At 39.0% G+C, this 20,523-nt stretch overlaps 3 protein-coding genes across 3 annotated transcripts; 2 read left to right on the top strand and 1 right to left on the bottom strand.

Moving 5' to 3' along the window:
• LOC143847268 (testis- and ovary-specific PAZ domain protein) lies at positions 1 to 5,149 on the top strand. Its single transcript, XM_077356046.1, has 4 exons — positions 1 to 296; positions 4,381 to 4,548; positions 4,649 to 4,700; positions 4,788 to 5,149. The coding sequence occupies exons 1-4, from the start codon at positions 52 to 54 to the stop codon at positions 4,869 to 4,871; spliced, it is 549 nt and encodes a 182-aa protein (XP_077212161.1). The 5' UTR covers positions 1 to 51; the 3' UTR covers positions 4,872 to 5,149.
• Positions 5,150 to 8,269: 3,120 nt separating this feature from the next.
• LOC143846908 (putative WRKY transcription factor 7) lies at positions 8,270 to 10,526 on the top strand. The gene is made up of 3 exons (XM_077355507.1): positions 8,270 to 9,026; positions 9,115 to 9,240; positions 9,904 to 10,526. Exons 1-3 carry the CDS (start codon positions 8,404 to 8,406, stop codon positions 10,061 to 10,063), a joined length of 909 nt encoding a protein of 302 aa, XP_077211622.1. The 5' UTR covers positions 8,270 to 8,403; the 3' UTR covers positions 10,064 to 10,526.
• A 5,702-nt stretch (positions 10,527 to 16,228) lies between these two features.
• LOC143846906 (cysteine proteinase mucunain-like) lies at positions 16,229 to 20,014 on the bottom strand. Its single transcript, XM_077355506.1, has 5 exons — positions 19,322 to 20,014; positions 18,430 to 18,665; positions 18,078 to 18,218; positions 16,751 to 17,203; positions 16,229 to 16,613 (listed from the first exon to the last, which is right to left on the bottom strand). The coding sequence occupies exons 1-5, from the start codon at positions 19,782 to 19,784 to the stop codon at positions 16,515 to 16,517; spliced, it is 1,392 nt and encodes a 463-aa protein (XP_077211621.1). The 5' UTR covers positions 19,785 to 20,014; the 3' UTR covers positions 16,229 to 16,514.
• Between the last annotated feature and the right edge of the window lie 509 nt (positions 20,015 to 20,523).

Below are 20,523 nucleotides of genomic sequence, written 5' to 3'. Positions count from 1 at the left end.
AATAAATTTTTTATTGTTCATTTTTGGGTTAATTTGTGTGAAGATCCATCAATGTCCGGTGGAACCCCTAGGGCGGGTGGGTATATGATGAGGCAAAGATACAGTCAGGAATACGGGTCGAGCAGTGATGATCTCGAGGAGCAGGACGATGCATTGTCGAGACCATCACAACCAATTTCCAAACCTCAGATCATCGAAACTATTCTTTGGCTCACCTCAGCAGCTTTCTTTGTCTACCTTGGTGATCGAAAATCAAATTTAATCTCTCTTTTATGGGGCGATGATCGGATCAACAGGTAGGACAATGCTTAATTTATTTTCTCTCTATTATTTTCCTTTCACTAAGATATTAATTCAAATTAGCAAAATTAGCATGTTGGTGATAATGAGAATTACTTGATTGTTTCATAAATTATACGAAATATATATTTGGAAGCTTGAGCCTTCTTTTATTAGAAAGCTTGCTTTCCAATTCTTGTTTGCATATTACTTTCTTCCTTGTACATACTAAGAAACTTTTGTGAAAAAATCTAATCCAAACAGCACGATCGAAGCAAAATAGAAACAACCACAAGAGAGCAACAATACACAAAGAACACACGAATTTATGTAGTTCGGCACAATGGCCTACTTATACAGGTGAAATCAATTATTTCACTGTTAGAGAAAAGACAACAAGGTTACAAAAGGAAACCAAGAGAGGAAAAACAATCTCACCTTTTTGTCTTCCTACACTCGAGGAAAGAACACCAAGAGAAAAACTTTCAACTGTTTTCCCTTTCCTCTTCTCTGCACAAGAGAAAATTTGAACAACATTTGTGTTCTTCTCCACCCTCTCAAGGGAAAAAATTGTTCAGAAAAGAATATAGGGAGGAAGATGATAGGGAAAAAGGGAAAGAATGAGTTAATTCGAGAAAACTCAAGCCTCCAATGAGTTAATTCGAAGATACTCGGCCTCTAATATGTTAACTGCACTAAATTTTATTATTCCTTGCTGAAAAGCCATACAACATCTACATTATATAGAAATTAGGAAAAACAAAATATGAAAACGGAAATCAGCAGAATAGAAAAAAGAAAATAAGGAAATCCTACTCTAATATGAAAATAACTTAAATAAAGAAGACAGTCTAAATTAGGAAAACTAATTCTAACATTCCCCCGCCCTTAATTTCAACCTTGTCTTCAAGGTTGATTATCCTCATCATTGTCGTTGGAATAGCTAGTTGGCTCGATCATCAATAACCAATTTTGTCTGCAGCGATGACCCTTATGTCACTTCGCATCACAGTGCTAACATAGACCCTTAGCCCTTTGGTTCTTGAGCTCCTCTTCCGTCAATCGCTTCACATTCATGTTACGACCCTTGGATTCAATGGGACCTTCTCGAAGAAGATCAGGAGGTCGGCCATTAAAGCCTTCATACGAACGTCAACTATCTTCATTGAGTCTTTTCTCCTGCAATCGTGCATAAAAAATAGTTGTCTTCATTGTGCGAGGATGATACATCTTAACTTCAAGTCTAATGTCTTGACGGGGTCTTACGACAAACGTCCTAACCAATTGTGGCTCCAACCAGTCTCTGGCTCCGTTTGAGAGTCGTTTGAAACGACCTTGATATTCCAAGACAATTGTTATTTGCTGTAATTTTGCTAGCTCGTTATAGACATCTTCGTAACTAGATGATCCAAAACGAACTAATAGACCCTCTACGAATTCCATCCAAGTAGGAATTCAATGACAAGTTACTTTAAACAAATTATACCATTGAGGAGCATCTCCCTTGAGATTGATGGAAGCGATTGCGACCCTAAAATCCTTCGTTGTCTGATGAAATAAAAAATAACGCTCCGCTCGGGACAACCAGCCAATCGGATCGCTACCATCCCACCGTGGAAACTCGATTTTAATGTGAGGAAAATTTTGATCCATATCAATATATGTTTCACCACCTCGATTATCACGTTCAATGATTCGACGATCACGAAAGTTTGTAGTGCCTTGTTTAGACTGATCCTTGTGCATAATAGTAAATTTTGACACTAGATCAGGTCTCTCTCGGGTGGCCATCGTTGGTGTATGATTGGTGTAGAAAATTGACGGATAAATTTCCGATCAAAACCGCGATCCAAAGCAAGATAAAATAAACCACACAATAGCAACCAGAAAGAACACACAATTTTTTACGTGGTTCGGTAAAGCCAACGTCCACGGGCAATCCAAGAGAAATATTTCACTAATCAAGAAAGATACAAAGATTATAATTGGCTCCTTAATCAATCCACCACTTGATCGATTCTCAAACCCTTCCCCTGTAATGTAACTCTTTACAAAATCCCTTCTTGACTTCTTCTCTTGTAGAAAATACAAGAGAATACAAAGCTTTATCTTTCCTCTCGTACACACAAGAAATATGTTGCCTTTCTTCCCTTTCTCTTCCAAGCTAGAGAATCCAAGGAGAATCTTCGCCCTAAGAGAGCTCAAACCTTGTATGTGTGTGTTTTCTCTCTTCAACTCAAAGAGAACCGAACATTCCTCTTTTCTTGCTATCATCGAAGCCTTCCCATCTTAGGTTTTTCCAATAGACAAATAAAAGCCACTTTCCGTGTTGGCTTTCTAGCAAAAAGGCAAGTCATAGTGGCGTGAGAAACAAGCCACTTATTCAACAATTGGGATTCTGCGAAATCAATTCTCTAATCATTTTCATTATATTCTCTTCGAGGGATTGGATTCTCGATTCGGTCTTTGCCTCAACGGCTTCGATCAGTGCTTCAATCCGTGCATCACCTCGCATCCAACTTTGTTTCTAAAGCTAATTCTTCTAGGGACAACCCATTTTGTTTCCTGTAGCCATGGAATAAGCCTTCAAATCCTTAATACCAATCTCATTCTTTCGACGGTGGGTAAGAGGCATCCACCAGTAAACCGCTCAGATACCAACTTGATAGAACATCGTTTTATCAAAAAAGAAAATAGGCAAGAAGATGACAGGAAAAAGGGAAAGAATGAGTTAATTCAAGGAAACTCAAGCCTCCAATGAGTTAATTCCAGGAAACTCAGCCTCCATTATGCTAATTGCACTAAATTTGATTATTCCTTGCTCAAAAGCCATGCGACATCTACATTATATAGAAATTAGGGAAAACAAAATATAGAAACAAAAATCAGCAGAATATAAAAAAAGGAAATAAGGAAACCCTACTCTAATATGGAAATAACTTAGATAAAGAAGATAATCTAAATTAGGAAAACTAATTCTAATAAAAATCCACTAAATCTCATCACTTGGTTGCGTAAAAAGGAGAATCCTCCGAAACGGGCTTTGAGTGTCATTGAAACTGAACACGATTTTCCGGATTTTTTTGCCTTAGTCATTCTCCTTACTTCAAAACACGGCACAAAACCAGCAAAGAAAATAGGAAACCATCCTACATCACATTATTTTGAGATTTAGGAAATGATTTGAGATTGCTTTAGATCTGTATTTTACTTGAGGTTTAAATTTGGAGTTTGAAAATCACCCCTTTTATTTATTTATGCTTTCGAATGGCAATGATTTATTAATAGAGGGGGGGTGTTTGTTGAACAAGCCAACCCTTTTTATTGTTTCATGTTAGAGTGGTATGATCCTATGTCTCATGTGCCCTTGAGAATAAAATAGTGGATGCCCAGATGGATGATTCTTTTTTACCTTCAAATACACAACGAAACTAAAAAATCATAACCCTAGATATTGCTAAATTTCAAAGTCATCTCAACATTCTTTTCACATGTCATCAAATATCCAAGTCTCTCCTCTCTAAAGGCATTGCCAAATGTTCACAAGGGGGGTTGTTGGTGGTAAGCCTGAAGACCGAGGTTGAACAAGCCAACCCTTTTTATTGTTTCATGTTAAGAGTGGTATGATCCTATGTCTCATGTGCCCTTGACAATAAAATAGTGGATGCCCAGAAGGATGATTATTTTTTACCTTCAAATACACAACGAAACTCAAAAATCATAACCCTAGATATTGCTAAATTTCAGAGTCAGCTCAACATCCTTTTCACATGTCATCAAATATCCAAGTCTCTAATGTTCACAGAGGAATCATATTTTGTGTATAATTTAATTAGCATATTTCAGATCTCTCTATTCTCTTAGCCCATGCGTTATTTAGATTTTTATTCTTGATATGCAAAGAACACACCTAAACTTACAAAATTAAAACCATGATATTACTGAATATCCAATTGGTTTTACAAACCTTTCCAACTAACTGTAACTGTTTTCTCTAAGGTCAAATTTTGCTAGAAACTTGATATACTATTGCTAAATACTATTTGATGACTGTAACTTGGATCTCTAATGCTATCTCCGTCTCTTTCTACTTTCTTGCAGAATAGCGTTGTACCTTGGGTTAGTTGGTAATTTTTTTAATGTAGGTTTCATCTTGTATACAATTCTTTTCACACGGCGGGGCATCAAGAAGGTTGATGAGATATGGGAAGCATCACCTCCATCTGCTGCTCCAGTTGTGACCATAAATGGGCTAATATCATTTTGCTTGTAAGGGGAACACCCATATTCTTCACCCTCTCTTTTTTTTTTTTTTTTGTTTTATGGAGGGGTTACTCTTTCACCGTTTGCTGAAGCTCTTGCTATACAGGCTCTCATTTGCTCTGTGGCCAATTTGGAGTTTCTTGACCCTTCCCCTTCTGGTACATCCTCGTGTCTTTCATACTTGATAAAACTTGATAGTATTTTCAATAGTTTTGGAGTCTAATATATCATCATGTTTGTTGCAGTTCACACTATGTATGGCTTTCATTGTTATATCACCATATTTGCCAATTGGGACATTCAGCTCACAAGACAGGCGAACATTTTAAACATGAAATGAATAGTACCCATCCATAGTTGCAGCCAAAGACCTTCCCCATGTTGAGAAATCCGTCAAATTTACAATTGCTAAGATGATGCAAATGAGGATTATATTTCCATCCAAGTTGAGTTAGCATTTGATGGGGGATTGCATTGATTTATGATCATTCCAATGACATGCATCATTTGGATTTGCTTCAATTTTTATTGTTTCTATTGCTTAACTGAAACTAAAGAATTCCATAATTAAGGTGAAATTACAATTTTGTATAATTTTAGAGTAAGAAAGATCGATGCTTTAGCTATACCTTTATTTAAAAATTGTTGGAAAATTTTTTTCGTACCATGGAATGGCATAATACTCTCCCTATACAAAAATCGTACTGGATCTTTTGAGGTATGATTGAGTACATGTTTTGTTCCATACTATTATATTTAGCACTTTGTATCCTTTGAAGCACATTCTATGTTTATATCATGTAAGGGAGATGATTTCTTCTCAGTGGCAGGCAACGTCAGATGTTTTATATCATTTGTGCATCTAATGCACTACATACTTCATCATATGACATACGCACATTACTACTACTAGAACAAGAATTAGAGGAGTTATGTGAGCATACCCTATTTTTTTCCGTGCATGCCATGAAGCATATGCTAGGGTTGGTCGTGACACAAATGTTGGCATTTTCTTCACTAGAGCTTTCAAAGGATGAGCTTCCACTACTACAACTTAGCCCATCAAAAGTTACCAAATTTGCTCTCTTCTTCTTCCCATACTTCTTCCCTTTCCTTTTAACTTGAGTAGAGGACAATCTAGTCTAATATGTCCTAGCTTTCTGCACTCAACGCACCGGCGTTGATCCTCGTCTTTCTTCTTTTCTTCCTTTTTCTATTTCTCCTTTTTGTCTTTTCTTCCTTTATTCCTCCACATTTTCTTGAATTTCCTAAATGCTTCTTCTTCCTTGTTATCCTTGCTTGAGGAAGATGACGAATGTGGTACCTTGGTTTTGAAGGCGAGATTTCTTCCTTTACTCTTCTCCTTGAGCGTAGACTTCTCTTCTAGTTGGGCTTCCCTCTTCTCCATTTTCATCTCATGGGTGATGAGAGACCCAACTAGCTCCTCCAACTTGGCATTGTCTAGGTCTTTCGATTCTTCAATCGTCGTGACTTTGGGGTCCCAATTCAATGGGAGACTCCAAAGAAGGTTTGTCACCAACTCCAAATTTGTATACATCTTACCAAGCCCTTCAAGCTCATGCACAATGTTTTGAAAACGAGTATACATAATGGAAATTGATTCAGAATCATGCATTTTAAAATCCTCAAAGTTACTAACTAACATACTGACCTTAGACTTTTTAATTTGAGAGGTCCCTTCATAGGTTACTTCTAAAGTATCTCAAATTTCTTTGGCTGTTTTAAGATTAAAAACCCTATTGAACTCTTCGGGTGAAAGAGCACAAATGATGGAATTCATTGCCTTATGGTTTAGTGCAAATTCGGCCTTTTGTTCACTATTATATTCATTAAGATCGAAGGTGGGAGATTATAACCCTTTTGAATGATGCTCCACACATCAAAATCTTGACGAAGAAAAATCACCATCCTAGCCTTCCAATATCCACAACTGGTTCCATTGAAAATTGGAGGCCTAGAGGTGGATTGACCCTCAAGAACATGTGAGGAAGAGGTTGTGGGATCTTTTCTCTTTTTAAATTTTCAAATTTCAAAAATCCCTAAATAAGAGCCTTGAGCTCTGAAACCAAATGAAATCCCAATAGGTGGGGAATGGCAACCCAAGAAAGGGGTTGAATTGGGTCTAAAAACTTTTGCCCTAGTTAATGAAAAATTTAAACAAAATGGCAAATAGCATTTAAGCTCAAATAAAAACCAAAATGCAAAATAGATAGAAAGAGTGCACTAGTTTTTTAACTGATCTGGTCTAAGGATCCTCCACTCTACCAACACCTTTGGTGTCTTCACTCTTCGACCCCCCTTAACGATGGAGATCAAACCAAATTACAACCGGAAAAAGCTCTGTGTCTCCTACACCCGCTCTGTGGAGATGGCTTTGCGACTCCACTCATACTCGCTGAATACAATGGTTGAATCAGAGAAAGAAACAACAAATCCCTTCTCAAAGGGTTACACAATTAATGTAGAAGATGTACAATGAGAGCCTATGTCCAAATCCCACTTTAAGTTGCACAAAGAGGGTTCAAGTTACTCTAAAGATCCTCAAATATGTTTAAGAGTGTTCAAAGTTGAGATAACAAGAGCTCAAATATGTTTATTGTCTACTTTTTTGGGAGCTGAAATCTGCACTACCATGTTTTGATAATGACATGAAGTCACCTTCTCTTTTCTTTTTTAATCAGCTGGTGAGATCTTTTTGGGAATGGTAATAGCTTTTGACACCTGGTTAAATAATAAAAGACAAAGTGAGTTCGTATCATAATTAAAACATGGTAGTGTAAATATCAACAACCATTTTTTTTGTCACAAAATTATCTAGCGTTCGTGGAGTCAAATTAACTATATGTTAAATGAGAATTGTGTTTCTGAGCTCTAGCTCAGAAACAGGTGTGGGCCCACATTGTTGGGGATCCAAAGCATTCATTTGGAAGCCCCTATAATGGATAAGGTGTCCACAAAAAATCAGCTCCATGAGCTATCTAAGCTCGAGAGGGCTGTCGGCAGTATCGCTCCCACCTCCTAGGATTCATACACGTGCCGGCCCAGCCCATGAGGGAACCAGTTCAATGGTGTGTATTGCTCGGCCAGTGGGCCACTTAGGCCATTGCTTTTATTCATGGTTTTAAATTTCGACCGAAATCCGAAATGTCAGTGGAGACCGACACCGAAATCGATCAAAACCGAAACGGTCATTTATTTCGGCCGAAATTTAATATTGAATAAAATATTGGTTTCGGGTTTTGTACCGGATTTCGACGGAAATTTCGAAATTTCAGGGTCCGAAACCGGTACCGAAACCGAAATTTGAGACTTTGCTTTTATTAGAGGATATATTCTTCCCTTCTTTATGAAATCATCTAGTCAACCCTGTCTAACTGGCACCACCGACTAGATGGCCCAGTCCCAATGCCCAACGTAACGTTTGACCCATCTCTCTCTATTGCCAATGCCACCCAAAAAGCTTTATTATATGGTAAACAAACCAACCGGAGCAACTCTGAAAAAAAGAGAGTGGGTCAACATCCTGACGTATTCCTCACATTATTATTACTATTATTACTTTAAAGGCTCTGGTTGAACAGTAACCGATGGGTTCAAAGATAGTGTCACGTGGAGGGGTTTTATTGGTTTGTATCTTTGACGGCAGATAGGCAGAAGCGACAGGTTAGTCATCCGATGCCCTGTATTTCTTTTCTAAGGTGTGGGGTGGGTTTGAGTTTGACTCCTCCTCATCTCTCTCTTTCTCTTTTGCTTTTGCTTTTCTCATTCATCTTCTCTTTTCCTTTTAAAAGCAAAGATCTACCGGGTTAAGAATATGTTGCTGCATCCAAGTAGTGGGAGATGATGGCGGTGGATCTGATGATGGGGGGTTACAATTGCTTTGGAAGAGCAGGAGGAGAGAAATTTGAAGAAAATGGTGTCCAAGAAGCAGCTTATGCAGGGTTACAGAGCATGGAAAGGCTCGTAAAGTTGCTCTCTCAACAGCCATACAAGACCTCCTCCTCCTCCTCAGATGCAAAAGAGGTCATGGAAGAGATGGAAATGGATGCAGTCTCCAAGTTTAAGAAGATGATTTCTCTCTTGGATCGGAAGAGAACAGGGCACGCTCGTTTCAGACGAGCTCCTCCTCCTCCTCCTCCTCCTCTACCTAACAAAGCCCAGCTGCCTCTAGAGAAGGATAATCAGTCCTGTTCTTCTTCTTCTTCTAGGGTCTATTGCCCCACGCCAATCCAGCAACGCCTTCCTCCACCCCAGATTATTCATCCTCTTCTGTCTCAACCCCCCAAGACTGGTATATCTCCCCCAATTTCTTCCTTGACTACGGGCGATATCGTGAATCTATCGCAGCTGGGACGCCCCCCTCTATCTTCTTCTTCTTTGAAGAGGAAATGTCCTTCCAAATCTGACCATCTCTCTGCCAAGTGCGCATCAAGTTCTAGCCGATGCCATTGTTCTAAACGAAGGTCATCTTCCATCGATTCTTTCATTTATTTATTTTTTATATAGTGATGAGTTCATTGAAATTCTGTCATTTGGTTTGGATCTGATCAGGAAATCGAGAGTGAAAACAACTGTGAGAGTTCCAGCAATCAGTCTGAAGATGTCTGATATACCTCCTGATGAGTTCTCTTGGAGGAAATACGGGCAAAAACCTATTAAGGGATCCCCACATCCAAGGTATATATATATATATATCTATCTATCCACCCTATTTCTATCTCTCTTCTTCATTCTCTTTAGGATTTGTGCGTGGGCAAGGGATGTGTGTGGGCAATGGCAGATTCTAGACACCCCATTTTGTCAGGCCCGGACTAATGATAGGTTGTCTAGATGATAATTCCTATGATGAGAGCGGTCCCAGGGGGGTCCTCCTGACCTGCTCGCCGGATCACAGGATCCACACAGAGCCACCACATATTTTGGTCATTTCCACCAATCTCTTTATCCTGGAGTTCTGTTGTTGGTTCGGACAACTTTCCTGGTTCAAATGATCAAACAATTATATGTTATTATTGGTATGCCCTCTCTTGAGCCATTTGACTCGTGTGACTCGGATTGAATCATTGGCTATCCGACTTGGTCGGCCTTGGCTACAAGAAGGAGAGGGGTTGGAACAGAATGATAATGGAGATGGTATTACTGCCTTCCCTTCTAGTTTTACTTCCACCCACTACATCTTTTTTTTTTCTTTTTTGGAATTCTTTCATAGCTATCACAATTCCCAATTACCTATAAAACAATGACACGAATGGAGTGGCTTGAATAGGGCTCTTTCTCTCGAGTTGACTCAGCGGGTCACCTTTTGTTTTATGTTTTTTGAGTTTAGTTTTTTTTGGTCAGGGGTTATTACAAGTGCAGCAGTGTGAGGGGGTGCCTAGCTCGAAAACACGTAGAGCGTGCTCAAGACGATCCAACAATGCTGGTAGTGACCTATGAAGGGGAGCACAGCCACGCCATTTTCATTCCTGAGGGTGAGGCTCTTATAATCGCTTCTTGTTAAGATACATGAAAAGTGCGAAACGAGAGAGATACCTACAAAAAAAAGGTCGGCAGGGAGGGAGGAGAGCAGCTCAACAGGCCTAGAAAAAAATTTCTCTGATAAATGAAGATGTTCTCTTGGGCTTGGGCTACAAGGGAGAGAATTGGAAGAAAGAAACAAAATAAGAGCGATTTGTTCTTTTCCTTCTCCCAAACCAATTTCATCAGTCAAAAGCGAAATTTATATGTTGAGGATGCTTTATTATTTATTCTGTAAACATGTATTTTGTTTTCTCGTGTGGTTGGGTGGGACAGTTGACGATCTTAATCTAAGCGTGAAATGGGATGCGTATTAACGTGACTTCCAATTTACTAGACCCGGAGTTGGTAGGTGTGCGTAGGTTCCTGGACTTTTTAGTGAGCTTACTGTAGACTTTCTTCTTCTTCTTTTATATTACAATAATTCTATGTTTCTTCCTTGTCTTTATGTGGCCTTTGTGTTTGATTGGATACACCTTCAGTCGAGTAGATGTATAGCCTTCAAAGTCAAAAATAGCGGAGGATTGATATGATTTGATTTGAAAGGTCAGACCTTTCGGCGCACACTCATTAAGAGAGAGTGAGGTTGTCCTGCATCTCGACATGTATTTAGAGGTTTCCATAAACAGTAACATGCCGAAGTGATTTTTTGGGCACAACCTATAGTAGGAATAAAAATAGGGAAAAAAAAAAAAGAACCCAAAATGCGTGGTGGGGTTTGGGTTCACAAAATTAGACCTGGCAAACGGGCGGGCCGGGCCGGATTTGACCCGGCCCGTACGGGTCCGGGTCAAACGGGCCGGGTCAAAGTGACCCGGAAAATTCTACGGGTCATTGGCATTGGACCCGCACCCGGCCCGTACGGGCCGGGTCGACCCGCGGGTCACCCGGATTGTTGACGTATTTTTTAAGAGTTTTTTATTTATTTAGGGATTTGCTAGCCACCTTCTCCTGGGCTATTTTTCGGCTTGTAGCCTCTCCTTTGCTGCAAAGATTGGGTGAAGTACGGTCTGCGGCAAAGGTGGCTAGCAATACAGAGAATAAAGAGAAGTAATCATTAAGATTCTCAGAATTTTGTAAGTTTGAAATGAAAAATTACCGCAAAAAGGTCAGAAGTAAAATAATTACATATAAAATATGACAATTACCGAGAAAACTACGGGAAACAGTAAAACAATATGACAATTATAAGAAAAAAACAGTCTTTTGCACTTTTTTTACAGGCACCCGCGGGTCCACCCGACCCGGCCCACTTTTGACGGGCCGGGTGGACCCGCGGGTCAATTTCTAACGAATAGGTGACCCGGACCCGGAAATTTACGGGCGGGCCGGGTGGACCCGCGGGTCCGGGTCACTTTTGCCAGGTTCATTTGTGACCCGGCCTGTACCACCCGGGTCCCTATGGGTTGGGTGAAACCCGGCCAAGCCCGCCTATTTGCCAGGTCTGCACGATCTGTTGGATCTCCACCGGACACCCCCTGCTGGTGATAAAATTGAGAAGTGATCTATTTGCCCACTTTTCTTTACCTTGCTTTATTGTATTTATTCCACCTCTTTTTACCTTCAAGGCCCTATCTGGGTAGCAGGAATTTTTTGGAAAAGTTTGGGAAGGAAAAATGTATCTAAATTTTCATTCCTTTTTTCACACATAAAAACCATAACTTGGGAGGGTTATTTATTTTCTAAATTTACACCTCTGTTCTCTCTTAAAGTCAATGAGTATATGGCTCCTACATTGAATGAATGCCTTGTGATGGGTTGTCCTAACATAACCCAGGGTCATCATCTCAACAACCCTTCACTATCTCATCTACCCTGGCTTAGGTCCGTTTCTCTTAATTATGTCACTAATCTGTCGGAGAATTTTGTCAACAACTCTATTAGGATTTTCTATTAATATTAATTATTAGATCTAATTATAATCAATCAAAATAATTTAAAATATAGATCAAGAAAAGGTTTGAAATAGCTTGTATTTTGGTAACGAGGCACATCGGAAATAGCACCATCTTTAGGGACAGTACGCCCCCTTTTGCACTGGGTTCATCGGTGTTCATCTCCCAGGATTCAATAATACTCCAGGATTGTTTCTGTGCAGTGAAACGTTTTCCACGAACTATCATTACCCGTATCCTAAACAAAATAAATATAAAAGATGATAAACTGTAAAAATCTAAGAATCTGGTGTAGGGTTTTTTTCCGAAGAAGATGGAAATGTTTTTGTGAGAGATTTTTAGAGAAAATGGAAGAAGTCGAGTTGGCGAACGAAATGTTGAAAGAGAGGTCTTGTTTTCATGAGTATCTTTAGAGAGTAGCTCAACTTCCCATAGTAGCGACCCCACTACGACACTTACATAGGTGAGTCCTCCAATGATGCTTTGTGACCTACACCATGTAGAAACATGCCTTGGACTGATTAAGAGATATACTCACCCTAAAACCATCACAGTAACGAGCTTTGTCACCATATGAATGAGACTAGGGAATACCCCTCAAAATATTCAGTGCTCCTCCTAGCTACCATATAGCTTTGTTTTTACCCATTGAACATCCTTTATGATATCTCCAATCACAGAGGCTGGGTGTCCAATGCTGTGACTACTTTATGGGCTCAGTCTCATTCCCCTAGGTGATATAGCACTAGCCTTTGAGCTAGTCTTTTTTAACTATATTGCTTTCAGACTTTATAAAGTCCAAAGCCACCACTCTTTGAAAGAGTTTTCAATAGTGTCTAAGACACCCATTGGCAGTGTGATTGTGTCAATCATATATTTATTATATTATACACCCAGGAAACGAGTATGTCACATATCATGATTATGCCAAACTATAATGGATGATTTCAAATACCCCCACATTTGAGCATTTAGTAAACGTAATAATTTATTCAATTTTTGCAACCCCGCACAACTTACAAAACATTAAGTCTTTAATCATAATATAATCTACAAGTTATATTGTTTTAAAATATTCAAGTACCATGATATATTTGCCCACTAAATGAGATGAATCTAGCTAAGTCCACATGCTTTCATCACCATATAAGATGCATAAATAAATCATCATCTACACAAATAGGGCGTAATTGTTTAATGAACTAAATCACATAATGAATAAGTGATCTTTTGCATAATCCTAATATGTCAAGGACACTAAACAAAAAACTTCAAATAATTGATGCTAAACTCAGTAAACTAAATCACTTAATGAAAGTCTTGCTATTAAGACTTATAAAAAAAATGTACCCAAATGCAAGATATTCAAAACCCAAATCGATAGACTTGATGAATAATCTACTGAATGTAACAAAATCATTATTAGTTCTAATAAGAGGCCCAACAGAAAGGCAAAAGAATCCATACCCACATAGATAAACTGCAAACATCCACCATTTGGAAGAAGCTATCTAATAAAACAATCTAGCGGATAAACCCATTGGAAAAGATAGATAGAGAGAGGCGATCTCCGAAGCATTTTCCTGTGAAGCCATTTCTTTCGGATATGTGCTCAAGTATAAATTAGTTTGTAAGTTTGACAGAAGCACATCTCAAATCCCTCAACTTCCAAAAGGGCCACTCTCTTTGGGTACAGTATAGACTCATTTCTATGTCAGCCATACCAACTTCCAAACTGTTGGCAGCGATGATAAAATTAGAAACTGCACCGCAAGTGTATACCAAAATGAGATCAAATTGTATATTAGAAAATAGGAAGTCTATGCAGTATAACGTAGCAAGTGGAATAATTGAAACTGCCTAAATCTAGCCATAACAACATCTAATAACCCAGAAAGTTATAAAGATAAAATTGGGTCAAGGTTAAGTAAAAGCCTTTTTAAATGTAATCGGGCACAAACATTTTTATCAACTGGGTGAAGTTTTTCCTCAATATACTTCAAGACTGACTGCATCAATTTTGGCATAGTGATATCATACATTCCCATCGAATATTTGATTTGAGAATACGAATACAAGACATGTACAAATAACAAGGTTGATTGATTGCTTACACAAACAAGCATACTGTAGTTTTACCATTCCATTACATAATTGGGCAGTAGATTGAAAGGTCCTTGAGTCAGCAAGGCACACCCAAAATTAGTCATTTTGCATGTGAGCTACTCATGGGCTTAACCATCAAAGTTGATGAGCAGAAACTCTAAACTAGTTACAGAAACTGTTAACATACCTTAACCAGAATCATCAGATTAAATTTCAGGTATACAATATCTAGAAAACAGGGTCCCTTGATTAAAAGGTCATCACAACCGTTCAACATGGTGAAAGTTAAAAGACACTAAAAATATGATCACTCTGTAATTCTTGATAGCATGGAAAGATTGTCCTACAGCTATAGCTTGTAAATATGTGATGACCAAGCATAGAGAAAAATAAGGAGGATGGGAGTTTGATTCTTCTACAATCAACAATTGCCTTTTTATCTTTCATTTAGTTGGCCACCTGCACTCCTATTTATTCCATTATTTTCATTTACAAGGAGCTTCCTTGCGAATGCAGTTGGTAAGTCAAAAAGGTTTAATGGTCATTTGCACAAATATCTTAGTCAATAGGAATACCCTAATTTGCAAGGTTTGGAAGTATTTTTATGTTGATCATGTTCAATTAGTATTAATTAGCATTAATTAGTGTTGATTAGCGGTAGAATTAATTATTATTATTTTAAACCCACCAATCAGAAACCCCTAAAATCAGTAGGCAATGAATGCCCCGGATTGTCAAAGTGTCAGGATCTCATAGAAACATTTAGTAGCAGGTTTGTAAAATGTGCGAGCCCGCATTAAACGCGTGGCCGCAAGAATAAAATGTGCGGCCACAAGAATTACATCAACCAGTGCACATTTCTGTGAGATCTGGTACTTTGCATTCGATCTCAAAACCAATTCATGCATTTCTGCTTCTCATTATGAGTTTAAATTGGTCTGCACTTTTCAGCTATTGACAAAGTTTACTGTCTCTTTAACCCAGTCTAACTGAACCACTTAACCTGTTCCATTGTTCGTATATATAACTCAAGCTATCTTACTTTGGTGTGTCAACCAAACATTTTCAGGAATGCCTCAGCACATTCATGTCCAATGCATTGGCAGAAGTGAGGCACTCCCTGTGTTCAAGATACAGTCTACTGTACACACTAATGTGAACCGAAATTTTTCTCCAGTGGAGGATCAAATCAGGCCTCTATTTCAGTATAACTAATACAAGCAACTCAATACAGACTGGGACCATTGGGAGTAATGAAGAACTCCAGTATGGCTTTTGAAAGTATTTTTGTCCTGTAGATGAACACCTAAATGATGAATAACAAATGGGCTTACCAACACCAGCTCGTCCGTATGAGGGAAGGTAAATATTGAGATTTTGTCTGCAATTTCTAGTGACCAGTGACTCCTATTAAGCCTCTTTCCAGGTCCTACACTGCCACTGACATATGAGGGGGCTACAACCTTCTCAGATAAGAAGGAACAGTGGTCAGATTGCTAAAGGGTTAAACGAGGGAGTGGTTAGTCATCTACCGACCAGTGGACTTTCTTGGCCAAAACCAATGTGCAGATCCAAAGGATTGTTGGGATTGCTCTCAAGGTTGCTATCAGTATCTGCAACTTCGAAGCAACTTGCATTAGACAATTTGGACCCAAAGCAAGATAGAACCAGTTAATATGCATTAGACAAGCTTTGGCAATGAAAGACATTGGTTTGATTCCATGCCCCAGATCTCCCTGTCCCCTAAAAAGCAGATTCGAGGGTCATTCATTTCCTAAGTCACAAGATGATAGCAATCATTTGAGCTGCCTTGAGTCCAAAGAAACTTTTTAGAGCTGTTAATAACTCGTATTGGGTGGAGACAGTCCCAACAACGAAAATTTTGAGTAATGTTAGGCCCCATAGCTTCCATGAACACCGATTTGTTTGGGCAGCCTTTACAGACTACTAGTGTGTAGCCATTGAACTAAGCCTCCTCTCAAACGAGTCACCCAGTGCATTTTAGAAAGGGGATCAAGGCAACATTACAGACACAGAGAAACCCCAAGTTGTAGATTTGAGGCGACTCACTCAAAATTAAGGTTGCCAGTATCATCACTATACTAAAAAAACAAAGGAAACATGTGAAAATACGAATAAAAAAGAAGTCGTTATAACCATAGCAGCAAATTGATCATTGATCTTTAGTAATGGGACTTAAGACAGTAGCAGATCTACGAATGAAAAACATATAGAAAAGACGAATTTACAGAGGGAGAAAAACAGATCAAATGGAAATCACTATAAAAGCTTGTTCACGAGTCATTTGGAAAATAGAAAAGTACTATGTACAAATCATCCCAGATATCAATAGGACATCCAAAGCCCCGGGAAGATAGGAAGGGGCTATTACTATTGCTATTGTTTCCCATGATAGAGTACACCTATCCAAGCTCAAGCGATGTTCTGCTTGCCTCCAGCGACAGGGTAAGCCCAATACGGTTTAGCAGGGGTGCGTTTCAGCATCTTCACCCCAAGTGGGTTGTTCTTGTTCTGTTGCACATCATAAGCAAAATATCAGGAGAGAAAAGATAAGAAAAAGAAAAGGCTTAAATGAACAGCTCCAATGTGAATAGAATAAAATTAATAATTTTCATCAATAACCATGGGAATGAAGGGCTTTTTCTTACTGTGAGACAGGTCCCTGCATTAACATCGCAGACGGGGTATTCATGAGGGCAGCAGCTATAGTGGTCATCACAACAGGTGGCCGACTCAAGGGGGCAGCATCCCCATTCAAAGCAGTAGCGCCCATACTCATAAACACAGCAGCAAGTGGTGCTGTCTGCGCAGGAATAGTAATTGTCACAAACGGTGGGGGGCACAACAGGGGAGGGAGGCGAAGGGCCAGGATTGGGCGGGTTCTGTCCCTTCTTGGTGGGATATGATGCCTCCATAGCAATGCCGCACTTGCCTGTATTAGTGCCAGCAAGGTTGCGCTCCATACGCAGGTACCCAGCCTCTCCCCAGCTCTCACCCCATGAATTCCTTACGATCCAGTAATCCTTCCCATTCTCTGTGCCGTAACCCACAGCTGCCACACCGTGGTCCAGCTCTGTCCCGCATCTCCCTGTGAACACACCCTGAAAGAAACCAACAATTTATCTCAGCCCTTGCAAACCAAAATGGCACAAGTGAGATTCCAGGCCAACCATTCATCCTGTGACACCAAAATGTATGTCCCAAATATCTCATCTATCAGAATATCTTATTCCTCTGGTTAGTTGAATTTTTGCTTGTCAGGGTTATAATCATTATTATTTAACTATATCCACTTGCAGGGCAGTAATCAGAAGGTTTATGCGAATGGCACACTTCAACATTGAGGCCCATGAAATGGAAAACCTAAATTGCCAGACAATATGGCCCATCTATATTGTTTGTTGGCCCGAACACTGACGGTTACAAATTGATGTAGAGAGAATCAGCAATACAAAAGCATAAATTACAGGCAAATAACCCTGTCCTATGAAATTTTTTGCAACTCAAAGCTGAAGATATGAGAACCGCCAAGAATGAGGATAAGAACAGCAGAATTTTTTTTTGCATCCCAAAGATGAATACATGAGATAAAAATGCTTCAAGGATTGCTCCAAAAGGATTGCAGCATAACATGAAAATCAAATCTGGAATATCACAAAGAAACAAGAAGAATTTTCATTCAATAAGATCAAAGAGGGTGTGGGTCAGCCAAGGGAAGGTCTCTAGCTGCAGGAAGCATCTCTAAGTTAAATTTGAAATAAGATCAATCCTCCGAGCGGGAAATAATTTCAAGGGCTTAACTGAGACTGCACCACTACTCATATTTTAAAGGAAAGTTGGCAAGTTATAGCTTTTGAAGGTCTCCATTCAAATTAAAGATTTTGTTTTTCATTAAATCAAGCAGCAAATCACAAACAATTACTATTATGATACAGATGATAGGAGAAATTAAAAATAAATGAAGTCATCATATACCGATTGGTACAGCTGAAAAGCTCTGCCACCAGCTTCAATGGCAACGCTAATCGGTTGGTTAACCACAGCCTTCTGCAAGGCCTTCTCGTCATTTGGCGGAACATCTTCATACGCATCAATGGTAACGACTTTCGCATTTTTCTGCAAAATGAAAAATAACAATTTTCATTAACAAGATGGTGGATTAAAAAGTAATAGCAGCAATGCAAAGATGGGTGTTGATTCTGAAATTGTTACAAGAAACAGGGGACCAGGAGTCCCCCTGATTACAGCATATAAACGGCATAAAACAGGTTTGTATGCCCAAAAACCTATAGAACCGGGTGTTGATGAAAATTGAATAGAATTTTACCCTGTACGTGTCGCATCTGGAATCAGAAGCCTTGTAAGGGTAATCATCCTCAGTGTCTATGCCACCGTTTTCAATGATGAATTGGAAGGCGTAATCCATGAGACCTCCATTGCAACCCTGGTTGTAAGAGGTGTCGCAATCCACGAGCTCTTGCTCCGACAGAGAGATCAGATCCCCCGTCACGATCTTGTTTATCCCTTCCACAGCAGCAATAGTGGAGAATGCCCAACAACTCCCTTTTTTTTTATTTTACCAAAAACAAAAGTCAATTGCTTAATCAAGTAATAAATAATTACCCCAAAAAAACAAAACAATTCCAGCTGTAACAAATTCGCTGTAGTGCCAATGAATCTATCTCTATTTGCCTATTTGGGGATATCCCAAACGCCAATTACCAAAGATACCTTCTCTCTGAAAGGAATCCAGCAAAAAAACAAAAAAAATCCTTCCAATTGATCTCACCCACCAAGCAAGTATACGTTTTTCAATTGTAATTATTACTAAAAAAAAATAAAGAAGATGAAGATGATGATCATAAAAAAAAAAAAAAAAAAACCTATTTTACTTCCCTTGTTTGCTTAAAAATTAAAAATTAAAACAGCAAGTTTCTAATACTAAATTGGGATTTTACGAGGCAACATAATAATCAAATAAGGTAAATCGTAAAAATTAAGTAGTCAATTTCACTTTGATGTGGAAAAGTAACAATGGGTTTATTGTCTTCATAATATAATATTGGTGTTTATGGTATTTTATCCATAGATCTGCTTCACCTTAATTGTTATTTGAACAAGAAGATCACAACAATAAAAAGGTAAATCAACGATAGAGGGTATAGATCTTTTACTTCCTTGGGAAGAAAAGGAAAAGAGAAAGGAAAAAGAAGACTGACCGCAACTTCCTTGATCTTTGACTTGGGCAACAGCACCTTTTTTCCTCCAATCAACGGAATCAGGCAACTCCTCCCCCTGTCTGAAACTGTAACGGTCGCTCTTGGGTCGAGTAAACCTCCTTTTAGCATCAGTTTTGGTACCCAAGTACATGGATCTGTACTCATCATTGCTCAGATCAGCGAATCTGTTCAAACCCAACTTATAGCTATGGTTTCCAGCGTTATGATCGTCAATAAATCGGAGATTATCCTTGAAAATCTCAAACCTCTCCTCCTTCTCACCCAATCCATTATAGGCCTTTCCGTGTTTGGCCAACCACGTTTCATAGAGACCCTTCACCTCCTCGTTGCTTCTTCCGATATGCCTCTCGTCGTAGCTTATGATCGACATGTCAAGGGCAGATGACAAGGCAACAAGCCACAAAAAGGCGGTCAAGGCCACCATAACTCGTCCCAGACCCATATCTGAAAGTCTCTAAGACCCACTAAAAGCAAAAATATCAAGATATGTAAGGAAAGGAATGGATATGAAATAGAAGAGAAGGGAGGGTGGAGAGATATATAAGTAGATGAGAGCAGCGAAAAAGCTACTAAAAATAGAAAGAGACGGGTTGGGAATCGGTAATTTCAGAGGCTCCCTTGAAGTTGAAGAAAAAGAGGACTCTAAAAAACAACAACTCTTGTAATTGGAGAGAGAGAGAGAGAGAGATAGAGGCTATTAACCAACCAAACCTAACCCAAAAAACAGGAGCTTTGGAAATCCTTCCACTAGTTGTCGCCAATAAATCCAAAACTAACCAACTTCTTTGACCGCGGTTACTTTTTTAACCCACATGATTCCCACGAGGGTTTCCATCTTTTTCCTCCTCGACTAATAAATCTTTTCTCGAGTACACCACGTGGCAACAGCTCATTTGTTTACTTAAGGGACTAGAATTCCTTCTGATTGGCTGCCCGCAGGTCTGACTTTGTGACCACATGCTATCTCTCCACCATGTGCCTCGTTATCTCCACCACCTGATTTCATGCGTTTCATTTTTCTATTCCCATCATTATTATTATTATTATTTAGGAAAAATTATTAAAAAAATACAAAGTTTTAGTTTTATTTAAATCAAGGGTAGATATTTCAAATTCATAAAGTACAGGCGCTATTAGGTACGATTGGTTTTGGGACAACTATACCCCTTGCTTTTCCCACC

This window comes from Tasmannia lanceolata, unplaced genomic scaffold, assembly GCF_043159265.1.
Source record: "Tasmannia lanceolata isolate RefF3 unplaced genomic scaffold, GAP_Taslan_0.1 ptg000015l, whole genome shotgun sequence".
NCBI classification, from domain to species: Eukaryota; Viridiplantae; Streptophyta; class Magnoliopsida; order Canellales; family Winteraceae; genus Tasmannia; species Tasmannia lanceolata.
Note: the sequence above shows the minus strand (reverse complement) of the source record. Positions and strands in the feature narration are given on the sequence as shown.

What these genes read in the sequence shown, in the direction of transcription:
- LOC143847268 (XM_077356046.1), top strand. Translation starts at nt 52, where the DNA reads ATGTCCGGTGGAACCCCTAGGGCGGGTGGGTATATGATGAGGCAAAGA. An exon ending in GGGCTAATATCATTTTGCTT is followed by an intron (nt 4,549 to 4,648) that starts GTAAGGGGAACA and finishes CTTGCTATACAG; the next exon opens with GCTCTCATTTGCTCTGTGGC. An exon ending in TCTTGACCCTTCCCCTTCTG is followed by an intron (nt 4,701 to 4,787) that starts GTACATCCTCGT and finishes TGTTTGTTGCAG; the next exon opens with TTCACACTATGTATGGCTTT.
- LOC143846908 (XM_077355507.1), top strand. Translation starts at nt 8,404, where the DNA reads ATGATGGCGGTGGATCTGATGATGGGGGGTTACAATTGCTTTGGAAGA. An exon ending in TGCCATTGTTCTAAACGAAG is followed by an intron (nt 9,027 to 9,114) that starts GTCATCTTCCAT and finishes GGATCTGATCAG; the next exon opens with GAAATCGAGAGTGAAAACAA. An exon ending in AAGGGATCCCCACATCCAAG is followed by an intron (nt 9,241 to 9,903) that starts GTATATATATAT and finishes TTTTTTGGTCAG; the next exon opens with GGGTTATTACAAGTGCAGCA.
- LOC143846906 (XM_077355506.1), bottom strand. Translation starts at nt 19,784, where the DNA reads ATGGGTCTGGGACGAGTTATGGTGGCCTTGACCGCCTTTTTGTGGCTT. An exon ending in CCAGATGCGACACGTACAGG is followed by an intron (nt 18,219 to 18,429) that starts GTAAAATTCTAT and finishes TTCATTTTGCAG; the next exon opens with AAAAATGCGAAAGTCGTTAC. An exon ending in CTTTTCAGCTGTACCAATCG is followed by an intron (nt 17,204 to 18,077) that starts GTATATGATGAC and finishes GGTTTCTTTCAG; the next exon opens with GGTGTGTTCACAGGGAGATG.